At 36.0% G+C, this 19,929-nt stretch overlaps 1 protein-coding gene across 2 annotated transcripts in view; it reads left to right on the top strand.

Moving 5' to 3' along the window:
* CSMD1 (CUB and Sushi multiple domains 1) overlaps nt 1–19,929 on the top strand; it is a 1,102,994-nt gene that overhangs the window by 815,215 nt on the left and 267,850 nt on the right. For both annotated transcript variants that reach the window (XM_034436753.3, XM_034436752.3), the window contains exons 9-10: nt 2,432–2,556; nt 5,128–5,249. In XM_034436753.3, the coding sequence (XP_034292644.2) occupies nt 2,432–2,556; nt 5,128–5,249 (247 nt within the window). The remainder of the gene's footprint in view (nt 1–2,431; nt 2,557–5,127; nt 5,250–19,929) is intronic.

Raw genomic sequence — 19,929 nt, 5'->3', positions numbered from 1 at the left:
AGACGATCTGTTATTACAGTGGTGAAGGGGATATGGAAGAGTTACCAAACCTTTTTGTTATGTGCCTCTAATTGTGATCTCTTTGCTCTGAAGCAATTTTGCTCTCTTGACATTTCACCAAGCTGTTGAAACAGCACTGTTCCTCTGTATTTCTAGTGGTCATCTGATATTGTATAGTGATAGACTATTAATAGTATACCTTTGTCTTTTTTTGTCTTTTAACTCTTATTATAAAAATATAGTATACAGGTAGTCCTTGACTTATGACCACAAAATTTCTGTTGCTAAATGAACATGTATTAAGTGATTTTGCCTCAGTTTATGACTTTCTTGCCACAGTTGTTAAGTGAATCACTACAGTTGTTAAGTTAGCAACATGGTCATAAAGTGAATCTGGCTTCCCCATTTGCTTGTCAGAAGAGCACAAAGGATGATCACATGACCCCAGGACAACGCAATGTTCATTAATATAAACCAGTTGCCAAGTGTATTAATTTTAATCATGTGATCATTGGAATATGCTGCAGTGGTCATAAGTGTGAAAAACAGTCATAAGTCACATTTTCCAGTTCAGTTATAACTTTGAACAGTCACTAAATGATTGGTTGTAAATCAAGAATTACCTGTATTCTGCCCAGATACTGCACATTGGGGCAAATTTCAAAAACTGTGAGATGAATAAATTAATCCAATCACATCTTCCAATAAATACTAAAGTTCTGTGAATCACTTGTAATAGGATTTAAATCTGTGAATTGATTCATTTCTATAAACTGATTTAAAGAATGAGTCATGTTTGATTAAAATATGTCCCTAGAAGCACAGATGTCCACTGAACCTTTGAATTGATTTGAAGGAACTTTATCTAGTAACATGATTTGAAGAATTGGGTGAATTTGATTAAATAGCCTTTAAATTTTAAACTTCTTAGACTTAGAGCAGTAATAAATACCAAACTGACTACAGTATTCATGCTGTGAAGATATTTCCTTTAGAACAGTTTCCATCTGGAAATGGGGGGGGGAAAGGTGATTGAAGCATAAGGCATGTTTGTTTATTTAGATTTTTGTAAACCAAGGAGAAACTCATCTATCAAAATTTTGCCTGCCAAAATTGCTCGGTCCATTTAACAATTTCAAATCTGCAGTCATCTTTCAGAGACAAGATATTGGCAATGCAACCTATACTCACCAGTTTACTTTCATACTTAGCATTTTTCTCCATCGGCAATCAGGTCCTTCTATCCCTTTCCCAGGTGAACAGCCCAACCTGGCCCAGGCACACCAACATATCTCACTCTTTTAGAGGGAGATATACAGTACACTTTAATTATAAATAATGGCTTTATAATAAAGCCATTTACTATAATCTTTATAATAAAGATATAAATCAAATTAAACAACACATCATTAAAACATTAAAACTTATGGTAAGCAATATGTCTAAAAATGTTCCAAGACTGGTTTTTTTGGCCAAATGGCCCCTCACCAATCTTGTTGCCTCATAAACATGTCCTCTACAGGCCAAGTCAGAGTCCTATGGAGTCTCCCTCCTGTGGCAGCCAGGATACAATCTCTAGGGTGAGATACCGCCATCGCCCTTCCTTGAGGTCAATCTCTCTCTCTTTTTGAAGGACTCCAGCCTTTTTTTCCTTGTAGCTGCTTCTTTTCACTGGCTTTCAGTCCTTTCTTCTGAGATGCTCGGATCTGCTGCCCTACTCTTCAGCACTCTGATTTAACTCTTCCTCCTGCGGACTACATTTCCCAGAAATCTCCTCCAGGGCCTCTTCCTGTCCCAGTTCCAGGGGTAACTAGCCAGCCAACAAGGGAATGCTGCTAACGGGACAGGCTTCATTAAGATCTGTATCTTGAATTTAGGAAGTTCTCATCTATCTATATCAGAATGCAATTGGGGGGGGGTTCTACTTATCTTTACTACTGGTTTACAGCACGGCCGCGCACATGTGTGCGCTTCACTCTTCTGCGCACTCTTCTGCGCATGCACAGAAGCGTTTTGGTGACACTGAGGTCGGTGGGTGGAGCCTCCTGCCAGTTTTACTACCGGTTCTATAGAACCAGTGCGAACCGGGGGCAACCCACCACTGAATGCAATTTGGTGAAAACAGGTCTACTGTTAGAAAAATCTTACTGTCCCCCCCCCACACTTAATTTGTAGTTTTATTTTCTTTCTGCATATCTGCAAGCCACAAGAAATTCTTCTGGTTTATATTTTTAGCAAGGTTTCTTTTCTTTTTTTTAACTTTCCTACCACACATCCGTATATTCAGAGAAGAAGAAAACTGGTTACATGTTTGCTTTGATGATAGGAAAAAAAATGCTATTTCAAGAATGATCTTTGATTTGAATATAATAACTTTAGTTTTATAATGCTATAAACCTGTTGGTATCTTTTTTTTTTCTCCTTTTCCTAGAGTTGGTGCTAATGTGCATTTTACCTGTGATGATAATTATGTGCTCCAAGGAACAAAAAGCATTACTTGTCAAAAGGTGACAGATACCTTAGCTGCTTGGAGTGATCATAGGCCAATTTGCCGTGGTAAGTATTGTTCAAGATGGAAGCTGGTGGGAAGCTTTCTGCCTTCATCTTCATTAATTAATTATATACTTGATAGGGCAATGGCCCCCATTTTTATTCAGGCTGCACATTGCTCTTACCAAAACTCAGGAAATCTTTGGGAGTCTGAGGGTAAGAACCATCCCAAAGTTTTTTTGTTTTTTTTTAAATGCAAAAAAGTACTGAAATCTGTATTTGAATAAAGTCTGATCCTTTATGTTAGATTATGCCAAACCTCTAAAGACTAACTCCCCTGCCTTTATGGAAAATTACTTATCCTTTGAATCTTAAGCTTTTAAAAATTAATTATATCCCTTTGTCTGGCACATTTTGCATGATATATAAATACTCAATTAACATGCATTGCTCTATATTTATTTTCTATGTAGTGAATTAATTATCAGTTAATTAATTATTAAAAGATCTTTGTAGCTCCACAGGTACTGTGTGATAATTACAAGCTATTTTAGCAATTAAGGTGATTTAATTCTAAGGTACTATTCATATTAACAAACATCTTAGTGTATAGAAATAAAATATTTATCTTGATTTCCTTTTAGGCTGTGCTCAAAGGAAAAAGAATCAGCTATATATTAGTATATGTACAATGTTACAGGTGAAGGACCTCTAATGTTTAACATAATTACTTGAAATTTTGCTTGTTCATGTAGAAAGATATTGAAAGGTTAGAATATTGATTCTAATCTCAAATTATATGTATTCTCATATTTGACATTTGCCATAAATTGTTTCAGAGGAATTAAATCACTTTATTAATTACCAAAATAGAAACAATATTAATTTCTTGGTATCTCTAAAATAATTGTCATGAGTTTGTATACTTTAAATATGATGCTACCGGTATTTGCACATTAATAAACTTCAAGAAATATATGAAAACACTTGTAATGTTTTTTGTTTTTTTTCTGGATAAACAGTTGTGATCTCTAAATCCAGTATGAGTGGCAGAAAGAATGAATCATTAGCCATGGATATTTATTTATTTATTTTATTTATTAATGGAACTTGTATGCCGCCCTATCTCCAATGGACTCGGGGCAGCTCACAACAATTAAAACAAAACAAACCATTAAAACAAAAATCCAGGTTAAAATTATATAGCTATATATATATAGCCAAAATATATAGCTATATTCAATATATATAATTCTCTCTCTCTCTCTCTCTCTCTCTCTCTCTCTCTCTCTCACACACACACACACACACACACACACACACACACACACACACAAATACACACACACATTGTTTAATGACTATCATTGATAAGGAATGAATTTTGTGACAACTAGTTCTTATGATAAACATATATCTAATTCTATTTTGATCATTAAATAATTAATTTAAATGATAATTTTGTATCATATAAATACTATTCATCATACTGTTACAACAAATTATTTTACTTTTAGTTCAAAAAAAAGTATGACTTTAATGATATGAATACAGTTCCATTTATATTACTGAGTCCATTCACATTTTAATCCCTCAGATTTATTATGATTTAGTGATAGTATTATGATTTCTTCATGTTTAAATGGATTCCAATTAGATGAACCACTCAATTATGAGAATCTTTGTAATAGAACATTTGTAAAAGTAATATCTTCAGTGCATTTCTTGATAGAATTCAGCCTGGCTCTATAATAACTTCACTGCATAAATAAACAGTTCCTCGATTTATTTTTGATGCTTGGGGTCTTGTGAATAAATTAACATTGACAAAAATTTTGAAATGAACTGTACATTGCTTATTTTAATCTGTTTCCAAGATTTCTAAGTGAGAATTGTAATGAAGCAGTGATGAGCTTTCATACTGAATAAGTTTGGTTTTTTTCTATGGCTTTTTCTATTCTTGTCTAGCTTTACTATTTTGAAGGTGTAGCACAGTTTTCTCTGGTTCTGATATTTTATGGCTGTTACCTTCAGAGGAAAGTAAGCTTTGTGATGTCCCTCTCACAGTTTACTGGCAACTGAACTAGATTGGCTGGGCTTTTGTATTTGAAGTTGGCAAGCTGATCTTTGATTGGTCCTTATCTGAGGAGTCCAAAAAAGATGGTTCCTGAGCAGAACAAGAGAAAAGTAGACCATGACCATTTAGCCTTGTAGCTCATCACTGCTTCATTGTTGCCAGCCATTAAAGTCTATACTAGAGGATTGTAATTTTTTGAGAATTGTTTCATTACATATTACATTAGCACAATGTGGCATAATTGCACAGAAAGTGTAGCATAATTGCAAAGCATAAAATGGAGCATAATTGCAAAGAAATGTAGTTGTGATTGGCCACATTCAGTAAAATAAAGACATAAACACTGTTCTTTCTTTATGAAAATAATGCTCTTTTTAAATTCTTTGTAGACTGCTATCCATAGTTCTAGTGCAACTGGAAGTTCTGTAGCACATTTATAAATTTTAAAGAAATGTAATAGCTATCCCCACATCAGGTAACTTTCAGTGTCCTGCTATTTTCTCTTTAAATAAATGAGCATCTCTAAAATCTCTTCTATTTCATGCTTTCCATATTTTTAGCTAGAACATGTGGTTCTAACCTCCGTGGTCCGAGTGGTATTATCACATCACCCAATTATCCTGTTCAATATGAAGACAATGCACACTGTGTATGGGTTATAACAACCCTTGATCCAGAAAAGGTATGTTTCCCGTTTTGTAGGTTTCTAAACAATTACAATGAATGTACTGATATTTGCATAAATAAAGCATTTTTCTTTTGTTTTTAGTACATAATAATTTACATGAGATTTGATAACATTTTGAATATACAAAATATAGACCACAAAGTATTCATACGTAATTTTGTTTCACTTCCTTAATATGAATTTGAATTAATGTCTTAGTGATTACTTAATACTATGTATACTTTTGATGTCAATAATGAAGTCATTTTAGAACTGCAGTAACTTTTCTGTTTTCAGACTCCTTCACAAAAACAACTGTGACCATTCAAAGATTTTAGTTTGTGATGTAATCTTTCTGCATTAACAATCATGTTCTATTTGCCATAGTGCCAAAATTGGTTCGTAATAAGACTGAGATGTCTTTTCTCTTTAAGCTTAGTCTGATCAACTTGGTGTATTAAATTTCTGAATTAACAGCATATAAGAAGCCAGAAATTGCAGTGTTTGATCTAATTATTATAATTTCATTGTTCAAAAAGGGGCAATGTTAACTTTAAAAGCAGAATCCTAGATGTTATGTTTGCCTACATTTTTTTTTAAAAAAAAACACATTCTCTATCTTCCCCTTACATTGTAAGAAAAGAGAAGTAGAATGGATATTCTCAGAACTCGGCATCAACAGGCAAACATTTATTTTAATGGTCACTTCTTGAATTGCATTTTATGAATTTATAGATTAGCCAATTCAAGAAAACTTCTTTTTGTCTCTATCATTAAACATATTGCTTTTTCCTGTAGCATTATTTTTCCCGCATTTTAGTAGTACTAAGCTATTCAGGTTTGTTCTCTACTTGTTCAAAAGTACTCTATTTTAATGCTCTGCTTATTTTGAAGGCTTTCTACCATGTGTTTCCTCTGGGTCCTACTAATGTATCTGCTGAACATAACCCTACTGAGTCATTTCTTAGAGGTTTATAGCTTACAAATAGCTGTTTTGCATTGGTTTTTTTTTCCTAATGGCTTTAACTAGGTTGTGCTGCAGGTGTTTTAATTTGCAGTTAATTCCTGAGGTACTTTAATTTTTGTTCCTTTGGGGTTTTCCCCCTTCTTAATATTTTCCATTCTGGGATAATTTCCACAACCCAACTTCATTAGCTATTACTTTGTATTTCCCCAAATTTGGGTTACAGTATTGCCTGTTCTTCCTTTCTGTGGCTTTTTCTATTCAGCTCTAACTGTACTGTTCTGAAGGAACACTGGGTGTAGCATAATTTTTGGCATCCATTCTAGTATTGTCTTGACCACGTAGAGACTAAAGGATACCTGTAGCTGCTCTAGTAATCATTGATTTTTAGATGGAATTAATTACACTGAGCCAATTTCAGTTTGGGGTCCAGTCTGGCTTGAAGACAGGATCATCCTAATACATGATTTCCTTCATGAAAGATACAGAAAGAGTGATTTCATTATCCTGCTTGATCTTTCAGCATGGTCTCCTGTCTTCAGAATTGAAGGGATAGTTTCATAGAGTTAAATTAAGTAATTATGGCTCTGAACATTGACAGATATACCACAGGGGACTATTTGGATCCCAGTGATATTTAATAGCAACATAGAGGTACTGAGAATTCATCAGGAATATGAATAGTATATTATATGGATGGGTGTCACATACATATACTGTAGATTCAGCACATATAACTCTGCCCTCCTCATGGGATAAACATGTGGAAAAAAGTAGGGGAAATAAAATGAATTTAAAGTTAATTATATATTCATATTTAAATCTGTACTGAATGTGCTATTACTTTGATTGTCTTAATATTTTGTGCATTTGTTAAATCATTATTTACAATGATGTTAGTTACATAAATAATTAGTTACAATGTTATTGCCCATCTTCTTTCTTTGTATTTTATAAATAATACAATTTTTAACTTGAAATTTTGGAGAAAGAAGCACAATACCACTCATTTCTACAGCATGAGATATCAAGATTAAACTATGCCAAAAATGAGCATTATTGATTATGCAACATATTTATCCCCTTTGCCTTCTAATTATTCCATCTGTTACATGGCAGAATTTTAGCAATGAAAATAAAATGGCTTCTGATACTGAATGTTGGTACAAATTAGTCACTGTTCTTTCTGTTCTTTTTTTTTTTAAAATAATCCTACCACTATGTAAAGAATGAGTTTACAGTGCTAGAAACCTGGAGTTCTGGCCTTCCCTTAGGTACAAAGCCAGCTGGGTGACACTAGGCCAGTCACTTCCTCTCAATCCTGGGAAGCAAGCAAGGGCAAACCACTTCCACGTGGTTCGAAAAATAAATAAATAAACTTGCAAAGAAAACTGCAGGGATTAGTCTAGACCAGGGCTGTCAAACTCCTGGCCCACGTCACCTGCTGGCCATGCCCATGCCCGGTTTAGCGAAGGAGAAAAAAGTCCCGATATGTTTGACACCCCTGATCTAGACAGTCACCAGGAGTCAATACCAGCTTAAAAGTTCCATCCTGTTTGCACCTCCCTTTTACTAGTTTTGTTGAACTCTTTGAAACCAATTAAAAGAAGGTTGATAGGGTACAAGTATCTTTTTTTTTTAAATTTGATTTATATGCCGCCCTTCTCCGGAGACTCAGGGCGGCTTACAGTGCGTTAAGCAATAGCCTTCATACTTTTGTATATTTATACAAAGTCAGCTTACTGCCCCCACAAACTGGGTCCTCAATTTACCTATCTTAGAAAGGATGGAAGGCTGAGTCAACCTTGAGCCTGGCGAGATTCGATCTTACTTTAATTGCAGACAGCTGGTATTAAATTACAGTGCTTCTGTCTGTTGAGCTAAACCAGGCTCCTAAAACCATCTTCTGTGGTTTTCTCGATCATATTTAACACAGGGAATTATAGAACATTTCAGTTTGGCCCTGTGTGCTAGGTAATGTTTTATGTCAAAAAAATGACAAATTATTAAACAGATATCCCAATTTGAATGCTTTTGTTTCTAAATCCACATTAACATGACATCTAGGCAGTCTTAACGAGAAGAAATGATTATGGTAAACAGCATCAGGCTTCAGGAATTTTAAATATTTTTGGTTGAAGCATACATCTGTAGTAACCATGAATTATTCATAACCTGCCTTTGAATCTCGTTCATTTCCAGTTACTCCTTTTCCTTCCTTTAACTTTTGCTTTCTGTTCAGTAGAGATTTGAAAGTCCCACAACTTTGTTTTCTTTTTTTTGTATATGTTTTATTTTTATTTTTTTTTAAAAAAAATTATCACATGTCCCATGTAACTTTGCCTCAGAACATTTCCATCATATCATATTAATAACCCCTGCCTCCAAATGTTCTTATTCTGTGATGGAAAAGAGCAAACAGTCAGGTAATAATGGGTAGATAAATGGTCCAGCAGAGAATTCTCCAAAGGAAAGATAAAATAAATGCTAATTCATTTAGAGCAGAAGCTTTAACTGGTTTTAATAGCATCAATTTATTTTTGTTTTTAAAAGCATAACACTTTAGGGATTCTGCAAATTGGGAGGTTGGCACCAATACAAAAACAAAAACAATCAAGCATTTACATTAGAAATTAGTGTCACCACCTAGCTGAATGAATTCTCTAGGGTACATAGTTAAATAAAAGCATCAGTTTAAAGGTAAAAAAAGGGGGGAAAGACACAATTATATTAGGATATTATAAGATGAATTGTCTAGATCAAGAAATTGCAAGAGAGCAATCAAAACAATTACAATAAATACTAGGTTGGATCCAACTTCTTTTGATGGAAGCTTTTTGAAAATGGAGTTCTGTTGGCAGAAAGGGCAAATGGATATTTGCTTATATTATCATTCTTCTGCAGTTTGTATCATCATCATTTATTGTGTTATTACATTTCCAGGCTGAATTTTACTCTCTCCTCTCCCAAATTTCTTTCTTTAAGCAAGTGATAAGGCTTCCCATCTCACAACAGTGATCCTAAGCAGTGAAACGTTACAGCCAGGCAGCACAACACAATTTCTTAAAACAAGCATTGTGCCTCCACTCCCAATGATCTCAATTGGTCTAGAAGGATATTCATCATTAATAATATTTAAAGCCACTGAGAGATCAGCGAGGGCCAGGTCACCCTATACTCATCCTACACCTGCCATAGGTCATCAGCGAACTTGACTAATGCCATCTCAGTGCTACAATCAGCTCTGTATCTGACTGAAAATAATCTGTTCCCTGAAAAATTGCAAGGCAACCTTCCATTAAAAGAGAGTAGTTGGAGACTGGACAAAAATTTCCCAATTTCATTGGGTCCAGCAAGGCCGTCTAAGAGGGCAGATTATTTTCTCCACAAGGCAAGCAGAACCACCCCCTCCTGGGAGGCCTTAACCAGCACAAACAGATATGGATCTATGTCTGTCAGAGTATATTCATGAACTGGAATAGGGTATAGCAACAGGTCAGCCAATGAGGGCTGTTTGGTAACTGAAACAGTATTTGTTGTATGGGACCATAAGAGACAGTTTGAAGCCTGGGCGTGGCTTAACTGTTCTGTATATAAGCTTGAGGGCACTAGCTTCTCTCTTCTCCATTTTGTGCTTCCATTTTGTGCTTCCATTTTTTTTTAAATTTGATTTATATGCCGCCCTTCTCCAGAGACTTAAGGGTGTAAGGGTGGCTTACAATGCATTAAGCAATAGCCTTCATACTTTTTGTGCTGTTTTTGTATTTGCTATTTCTCTTCTCTACAATGTGGAAAAACCTACGAAGGTATTGTATACCTCATGTGTTGATTATGTATATTAAAACATTTTTGAATCCTGCTTAATAGTCTGCCTGTGTGTGCTGCAACAAACTCTGAAAATATCTCCATGGACTAACAGGCTCAAACTGTTCCTGAAGAACTGTGCCAAAAGCAACTTCCTAAGACTTACACATTCAAACAGATCTGAGCAACTTTGTTTGACAGATACTTGGAAAACTCCTTGCGGGTGTTCTGTAAATGTTCCCCTTATCACTCCTTGCCAAGGAGGAACCTTTATTTATTTATTTATTTATTTATTTATTTATTTATTTATTTATTTATTTATTTATTTATTTTTAAATTTGTATACCACCCTTCTCCCTGAGGACTCAGGGTGGTGAACAGCCAAATAAAAACATAAACTACAAACATTAAAATACAATTAAAAATATATATATATAAATTTGGCCCCATGATTAAAAACAATAACAAACAATTAAAAACATTTTTAAAAGTGTTAGGCCAGCCCAGCTTGTTGGAAAAAGAAGGTTTTAAGGGCACGGCGGAAGGCACCTTGAACAAGCTTCCAGCCAACTAAATTGTCAGTACAACTACACTATGGCATAAAGTAACCCTTAAGACAAGCTTCTATCTATCTCAGTCAGATTCATTCTTTACTTTTTATTAGTGATGTTCTAGATATCTTTTATAATTCTTCATCAACCGGAGTTCTACTGAAAAATCAAAGGATGGATGCATGCACCTAAAGAGGCTGCAGAAGTGTGATTTGATCCATGTTATACCTCATTACATCCCACAACTGGCCATTTCTCAACACATGTAACAGTTGTGGGGGAGATTGGTTCAACTGGGGAAGTTTGGGAGAGCTCAAGATTGGAATCTTTTTGCCTTAAAGCTTCCTGAATCAAGCTGAATCAAGCGGTATAAAAATCAAATAAATAATAATAAAGAAATAATAAGCAAAATCAAGCCATCATGGATATTTGCAAAGCAGGCTGGAAAAGCAAATGGCATCATGTGTCATGAAGACATTGCAGAAATTATGAGAATTATGTACATTTGGCAATGTGATTTGGAGATATTTGGAAAGCTTAAAACCAGGTTATGGAGGATCACATGTGGTCTATAGTTTGCACAATATTTATCTCTGTCCATATAAGCCAAAAGAAGATCTAGTGGGTCCTGTAATAAAGTCATTGTTATTAAATTGTTTTTCAAATATGCAATGTCGATATGCAATATTCACTTGTGCAGGACAGACTTTGTATTCTGAGCAAACTGCCAAAGAGCTGATTAAAAATATGATTGCATAATTCTGTATCTTTCCATGCTTGTTAATTAAATACAAACATTTGGATACCAACCTTTTTAAAGCACAGTTGCTTCAAACCACAAAGCTTTTCATTTTGTCAGTATTCAATATTCAGTTGCAAACCTGTTTTATTGCCTGCTTTTTCTTTATAAAGGAAAATGTCCAGTGGACTCCAATGAATTTAGTTTCTCCATCTAGAACTGAAAGTTTAAAATACAGAGAATAATTAGCTAGGGCATTTAGGGATTGGGTAATAGGTGGACATCTATGTGGTGCTTCCACTTTTCAGTGCTTCCTAAAGTGATTATATAATGATCCATTACTGCTAACCCCATACCTTTTAAAAAGTCAAATTTTAATTTTTTAAAAAAACTTGTATTGTTCATTGTTGTTAATATTTGTGCCATCATGCAGCTCTTGGGAACAAACTGTCCAAATGTATTTGCAGCAGGAAATATATTACAAGGACTATGTCAGAAAAGTTTTGAAAAACATTTCAACATTTATTATGGATATGCTAAATCTAAAATAGAACAATGGATGTTGGTTTGATTTAGAAAGAATTATGATAGATACCTCATAAATTGTTCTGTAGGATAACAGTTGATTGTTTCTTATTCTGAATTTGATGTATTCCTCACAGAGTTAGGATTATATGAGTTGGGTGCTATATAAATCATATTTATTAATTAATAAATAAATAGAATGCTACAAATCAAGGATAGTTAGTACTTTATATCATTCGGCATTAGACATTGTGTTCAATAATCTAAGTATAAATTCAGTTTTAGATGTTCAGTAGGACGAATAGAAAGCCAATGCTTTTTGCTCAGAATGCTCAAATTCTATTTTTGCAGAATGAAAAGAATACAGTTAAGATGAATTTATATAAAATGTAATCATAATTAAAATGAATTTATGGTTTTTTAGGAAGAGAAGTTCCAAATGATGAATAGACTAGAATAGACCGACCGGACCGGACCGGACCGGACCGGATCAGACCGGACCAGAATAGAATAGAATAGAATAGAATAGAATAGAATAGAATAGAATAGAATAGAATAGAATAGAATAGAATAGAATATTCTTTATTGGCCAAGTGTAATTAGACATGCAAGGAATTTGTCTCTGATAAATCAGCTCTCACTGTACAAGCAATTATATGTTATTATGTTATTATAATCATATTATTATAATGATACCAATAAGAAAAGATAGTGGAACAGATGAGAAAGATAAAAGTAATACAACCATACTATGTGGGTAAATAGACATTAGGCAGTACTGTGGGAATTAGGTGTTCAGCACTCCAATGGCATGAGGAAAAAAACTGTCTCTGAGTGTAGCTGCTTTGGCATGCAATACCCTATAGTGGCATCCCGAGGAGAGAAGTTGAAACAGTTTATGTCCAGGATGTGAAGGTCTGTAGATATTTTCTCAGCCCTCTTTCTGGCTCGTACAATATACAGGTCCTCAGTGGAAGGCAGGCTGGTGTCAATTGTTTTTTCTGCAGCCCTAATTATCTGTTTAAGTCTGTATCTGTACAGACTTAAAGAACAGACATATCCGTACAGACATTTATAGAAGTATAAATGACAGACTCAATAATTCCTCTGAAGAACACTGTGGAAGTGAATTAGCAGCTTCTTGAAAATTGATACAAATTTTCAAAAATCTTGTTCTTTAAAAAAATAAAAATCTCAAGAATGTCTTGTGTACTAGATGTGGGTTGTATGATGTATTTCTAAAGTAGTAAATGGGGGATACATGGGGAAGTAGAGACAGCAAGACCCCAGTTCTGTCTTCCAGGCAACTTTTCTTGGACCCCCCTAAGTATTATGCTGCTTTCCATCATGCCTGAAATAGAATTCAACTAGGGATTCATTACATGGGTGGGTTGCTACCAGTTCACCCCAGTTTGGGTGAACCAGTAGCGGTGATGGTGGGAGGCTCCGCCCACCCACCCACACATCATCAACCATGCTCTGTGCATGAGCAGAACCTTCTGCTCATGCGCAAAAGCACCTCATGCTCACACGCTCCCAATAGCAAACCAGTAGCACTGGAATTTGAAACCCACTACTGGTTCATTAGTTTCTGTAGCTGAAACAAAACAGCCAGTTCTTTGATTCAGATTCAACTAGTCTGAGAAACAAACTCTTTTTTTTAAAAAAAAAAATATTAACATAAACAGACGTAAAACACAAATACATACGAACACATATACATTAACACAGTACTAGAACAAAAATGAAACAAGAAGTCTATCGACTAGCTCTTAAGAAACTCTCGCATCAGTGGTTAATTTCTATTTCTCTTATTTTTCCTTTATCTTACAGTTTTCAGATTAATTTGCTTTCACTTTGATATACCTTATACATTTTGAGCTATATCTTTCTACAGTCATGTTAACCATTTGTTTATACCATCATACAACTCTTCTCATGTGACTAGTTCTATGTTTCTTAATTTGAGTTCTCCTGATATCCTATGTTGTTGGCCCTATCCTTCCCTCTAGCCATAGGTACCATCTTTGCCAAACTAAATAATAATCGGTATCCTCTTTTTCTTGAAGCTCCTTAGTGAGCTTATCCATCTCCGCACATTCAGTTATTTTTGCAATTATTTTTTCTTCTGTTGGTAATAGTTCGGATTTCCAATTTTGAGCGTACACTATGCGTGCCGCTGTCAAAATGTGGATGGTAAGATATTTTATGAGAAACAAACTCTTGTTCAAGCAAAACAGGTCCCCTTATTCTCTGTGTGGTAAAAAATGATAAACACATCATGGCAGTGAGAAAATCAGTAAAACTAAATTCTTTTTTATCTAGAGACTGTTCACAAATGTAATTGATAAACTGTGTAATCTGCTTTTTACAAGTATTTCTTTTCCACATCAGTAAATTATTGTTAGCTGATTCTATAGCGTCTTCTTTTAGCATTGATTCATTCTTGCTGCCTATCAGGCAAAGAATAGGAATATGTTAGTTCAGGTTGGACTCCTCTTTTGTTATTCATATTGGTCCTATAGCCTAGCTCAGCATTTTCTTATATGCTGTTTCTAACCTCGCAGTACCTTGTATCAACATAATGCAAAGGAGTTGTACATTTGCCAAAAGATGTTCTGCCTGCAGCAATCATCTCTGCATTATACCCTTCATTTATTTAACAGGCAGTTTTCATCTTCGTACTCTTCCCTTGGTCGAGTGTGTGAAGAAATAGGTTCCAGCAGACTCCTAATAGTATTTTCATAAAAAGGGTTGTAAGAGGTGCTGAGCTCAGGTATTGTCTTACAGGTTCTTGGTGATTCAATAATCACTGTGATAAAATTGAGCTAAGAGTTTCCATTTCATTTCATTTCATTTATTAAATTTTTATACCGCCCCTCTCCCGCAGGACTCGGGGCGGTGAACAGCCAGGATTAAAAAACATACAATATAAACATTAAAATACTTTAAAATATAATTAAATCTATATTGGCTTCCCCCAATTTAAAACCCCTTACCCATAAAATTAACCAATTAAAAATTAAAAGTCTTCAGAGCCTGGCAAAAGGTCCGGAGGTCTGGGATCAGTCGTATCCCTGGGGGTAGCTCATTCCAGAGGGCAGGTGCCCCCACAGAGAAGGCTCTTCCCCTGGGGTCGCCAGCCAACATTGCCTGACTGACGGCACCCTGAGGAGACCCTCTCTGTGGGAGCGTATTGGCTGGTGGGAGGTTATCGGTGGCAGAAGGTGGTCTCGTAAATAACCGGACCTAAGCCATGGAGCGCTTTGAAGATGAGAACCAATACCTTGAAGCGCACCCAGAAGACCACCGGAAGCCAATGCAGCTTGTGCAGGAGAGGTGTTACGTGGAAGCACCATGTCACCCCCATAAGTACCCACGCAGCTGCATTCTGCACCAGCTGGAGCCTCCGGGTGCTCCTCAAGGGGAGCCCTATGTAGAGAGCATTTCAATAGTCCAGGCGGGAAGTGACGAGGGCATGAGTGACCATGCATAAGGAGTCCCGATCCAGAAAGGGGCGCAACTGGCGTATCAGGCGAACCTGATAGAAAGCCCCCCTGGCCACAGCCATCATATGCTCTTCTAAAGACAGCCGTTCATCCAGGAGGACATCCAAGTTACGCTACCTCTCCGTGGGGGCCAGTGTCTCGCCCCCAATAGCCAGCGATGGCACCAGCTGGCTATATCGGGATGCCGGCAACCACAGCCACTCAGTCTTGGAGGGGTTGAGTCGGAGCCTGTTCCTCCCCATCCAGACCCGCACAGCCTCCAGGCACCAAGACATCACTTCAAGGGCATCATTGGGGTGGTCTGGGGTGGAGATGTACAGCTGGGTGTCGTCAGCGTACAGATGGCACTGCACCCCAAGCTGATTCCAAGCTGATGCTTAATCAGGGTGATGTGAGACAGTGCTGGAAAAGACACCTAACAGGAAAGTTGCACACAAATAAAAGAGAAGGTTTTCAACGTGTGCTGCTGTAACCTTGCTTTAAAATTTTAAAACTGTGAAAACATAAAACACAGTGTGGAAATTGTGGAAATTATCTTCTAGCCTTTTGATTTTGTAATTTATAATTAAACACATGCTATTTTCAGGTTTCTAAGCTGTCATAATTCCCACTCATGTCCCTCCTTCTCTTTCTCATTTTTTTTTCATGCATGGAGCAGACCTGAATGTCAATCATACACACTTCAGTGTTTTTGTTCAAAATTCAGGGACGGAATTTGAAGTAGCTGTCAAACATTCAATATTTAGCCTTAGTTACTGCAAATGTGGCCCCAACAGAATATTATTTTTTTTATTTTTTATTTTTTATTATTATTTTTATTTTTTAATTTGATTTATATCCCGCCCTTCTCCGGAGACTCAGGGCGGTTTACAATGCGTTAAGCAATATTCTTGCATATTTCTATGCCGCCCACTCTCCGAGGACTCTGGGCGGCTTACGCCAAAGACAGTATACTAAATAGCATATTGCCCCCAACAATCTGGGTCCACCTCGGAAGGATGGAAAGCTGAGTCAACCTTGAGATTTTATCCGCTGATCTACTGAACTAAAAGTCAGCTGAAGTAGTTGCAGTACTGCACTCTAACCACTGCGCCACCTCGGCTCTCGGAATACAGTAAATTGCCCAGAATTACCCTGTGGCAATAGATAGATAGATAGATAGATAGATAGATAGATAGATAGATAGATAGATAGGTAGATATGCAGGTGCTAGCAGCTCATTAGTTGATTTATATATTTATGCAAGAATTATGAACATACTTTCACAATTTTGCAAAATCATACACTGGAACAATGCTCTGTGATCCATCTGTTCACATTATTATTTGTAAATGCTCAGTGAAGGCACAAATAAGTATGTATTCCTTTTTTTTTCTTTACTCAACCTTACTTAGCTAAAGTCCACATATCTTAAAGTTGCCAAGGTTAAGAAACACTTGTCTTTTCTAATGTCAACTTAAGTAGTTAGTTTGTATGCTTCTGATTGTTATTATATTCATAGCAGCTGAGAACATAAAGCAATACAGAGTTCTAGAGCAGGGGTGTCAAACTCGCATCATCATGGCAGCATCATATGACATATCGGGACATTTTTCCCCTTCGCTAAACTGGGCAGGGGCGGGATCAGCACATGACGCATCCAGTCTGTGAGCCACGAGTTTGACACCCTTCTTCTAGAGCATACAGTAAGTGTCATGTTGGAGAAATAGCATTTTCTGATTTTAGCTCTCCCTAGTACATAGAAATGGGGCACCAGCAGCAAACCTCCCCCACCCCTAGAAGGATCTTACTTGGTTAAATTGATTCAGATGGAAGTAGCAGTCCTGGAGGTATATTGCCACTAAGCCAATATAGGGCTTTCTCAATCAATTTGTTTGAATTGCACCAGGAATTTATTGAAAACTAATGCAGGAGATGCAAGATAGAAGGAACTGTTACATGTGTGTCCAAGTTTGGCTTATGGTTACTCATTCACACACTCACAGCCCTATAAAACAGCTACACGAATAATAGAATAACAGTTTTGGAAGGGATGTTCAAGGTCTTTTAGTCCTATCCTCTGCTCAAGCAGAAGATCACTTTCAACCACACACTAAGGCACAACTGGTTCTTTAGAATACATGGAGACCCAGTGAATTTAAAACAACAGTAAAACTTTACAATCTTTTAGACAGGTTTCCTGGCTTTGGGCCAGTGTTCTTATGGGCCTCCTTGATCTTTAGGTATGACAACTTCATCCTAAGCTCACATAACTGTAATATATAAGAGCCAGTCGGCAAATAGGCTGCTGCATTTTGGATCAACTCTAGTTTCTGACTAATCTTTAAAGGCATCCCCATATAAAACACATTGCAGCAATCCAACCATGTAGTGATGATAATATGAATCACTATTGTCAGGTCTTCCTGCTATAGGAAAGACTACACCTGTCTTATCAGCCAAAGATGGATGGTGTCAAGACAATGCAAAACAAAACAAAACAAAACTCCAGTCATTTTAAAGCTTTTTAAAAGTCTCTGCAATGTCCCATAGGCAGACTCTGCCAAAGTGAACATATGAACTGAGCATGTTGGTGTAAACCTAAGAAAACTCTGTAGATCAATTAAGGAGCCAAAAGCTTCAATCACAATTTGTACAAGTTGCCAGTCATCCACTTTCCAGACTGTGAAGAAGCATTGATGAAGTAGTGTATTATATAATTCCTTTCCTCCCCAAACAAATTCTTCCCTGAGCTGCCTTGGAGACTGAGGATTTATAGAGCCTCAGAGCGTTAAAAATTGCATAGGGATGGTGGTGGTGAGTGGGCAACAGGACCAAAATAGGACCCAGTTTGTGGGGGCAATAAGCTGACTTTGTATAAATATACAAAAGTATGAAGGCTATTGCTTAACACATTGTAAGCCTCCCTGAGTCTCCGGAGAAGGACGGCATATAAATCAAATTAAAAAAAAAAAAAAGTAGTTTGCCACTGCATTCTTGTGAGTTTCTCAGGGGTTCCTGTAGCCATAGGATTTCCTGGTGGTTTCTAATCCTTTTTTCAAAATCAGCCACAGTCAGCTAAGCATTACTGACTGAGGCAGTAATTACCAAATAAACATACAGTGTGCAGGTAGGCCTTGACTACAACCATTCATTTAGTGACCGTTCAAAGTTACAATGGCACTGAAAAGAGTGGCCCTTTTTCAGACTGTTATCATTGCAGCATCCCCATGGTGACATGATCAAAATTCTGACACTTGAAATAGCGGCTAGAATTGTTTTTGCTAAAAATTGGAAAGGCGAGAAGACACCTACTGATGATGAAGTTATTAAGAAAATTATGGACTGTGCTGAAATGAGTAAATAGACATTTGAAATTAGAGAAGAGGAACATAAACAATATTATTTGATTTGGGATTTGTTTTACCAATGGTTAGAAAATAAAGCATGGAGATGAAATATGAAATATGAAATTAATGTAATGATAAAATAATATGAAGTGTTTTCTTATGTTAAATAATGGTTAAATGAGTATAATAACATAAAGGGATATATAAAACTGTTAAATAAGAGAAATTAAACAATAGGCAATTTTGGATATGGGATTGTGCACAAAAGAATTTTAACCGATCGACACACTGTCTGTGATTGTATTTGAATGATGCTGGTTTAATGTTTTGTTTTTGTTTTAAATATTTTTTTTCAAAAAAAAAAAGAAAGAAAAGAAAATATAATAATAATAATAAAAAAATTCGGACTCTTGGCAACTGGCATATAAGTATAGAGGTAGCAGTTTCCCAGGGTCATGTGATCACCTTTGGTGACCTTCTCACAAGCAACATCAATAGGGAAGCCAGATTCACTTAACAAGTGTGTTACTAACTTAACAACTGCTGTGATTCACAACAATTGTGGCAAGAAAGATCATAAAATGGGAAAAATGCACTTAGCAACAGACATTTTTGGGCTCAATTGTGGTCGTTAGTTAAAGGACTGCCTGTGAGTCATATGGCTGAATTCATGCTCATAGTCCAACAAATTCCCCAACTGTGATAGTCTAAAATGCAACTACCTGCTTGGTCATAAATTTTTGTAAACACTTTGTTGTATAATCAGTAGGAACACTGTGTTTGGCATATGTTTGGCATAAACTTGTTTCTTGTGGCTTAGCATAATCAGTGTTCTGAGACAGGTTTGAGATTTTTCTACGGCTCTGAATCTAAATCTGAAATATATACATACAACAGCAGAAAATACATTAATTTTATACAGGTAGCCAGGGTGATATTTTTTTAAAAAAAGAAAAAGAAAAACAAGCTACAGGAAGATTAGTTTGTTAAATGTCCGAGAATGTATTTTTGATCAAAAATATATGTCATGCAGAGCCAATTTTTGCTTTTCATTTCATCCAAATAATGTATAAATATGAGAAAGAAGTATGTTGATTTTGACAAGACAAAGTCTAGAACAAAGTGAATAGACATGAGTAGTGGAATGTTTTGTGTGAATAGGGACTTGAAAGTTGGTTAATAAATACAATAAGACTGATATATAATGGAAGTAAAGTTTGATTTAGAATAAATGGATTTAATCTATAAATAGTCAAAACCAGTAGTCAAATGCA

The sequence above is a fragment of the Pantherophis guttatus genome, chromosome 1 (assembly GCF_059756535.1).
Source record: "Pantherophis guttatus breed Tessera chromosome 1, ASM5975653v1, whole genome shotgun sequence".
Classification (NCBI taxonomy): Eukaryota; Metazoa; Chordata; class Lepidosauria; order Squamata; family Colubridae; genus Pantherophis; species Pantherophis guttatus.
This window is presented reverse-complemented; position numbering and strand designations above follow the sequence as displayed.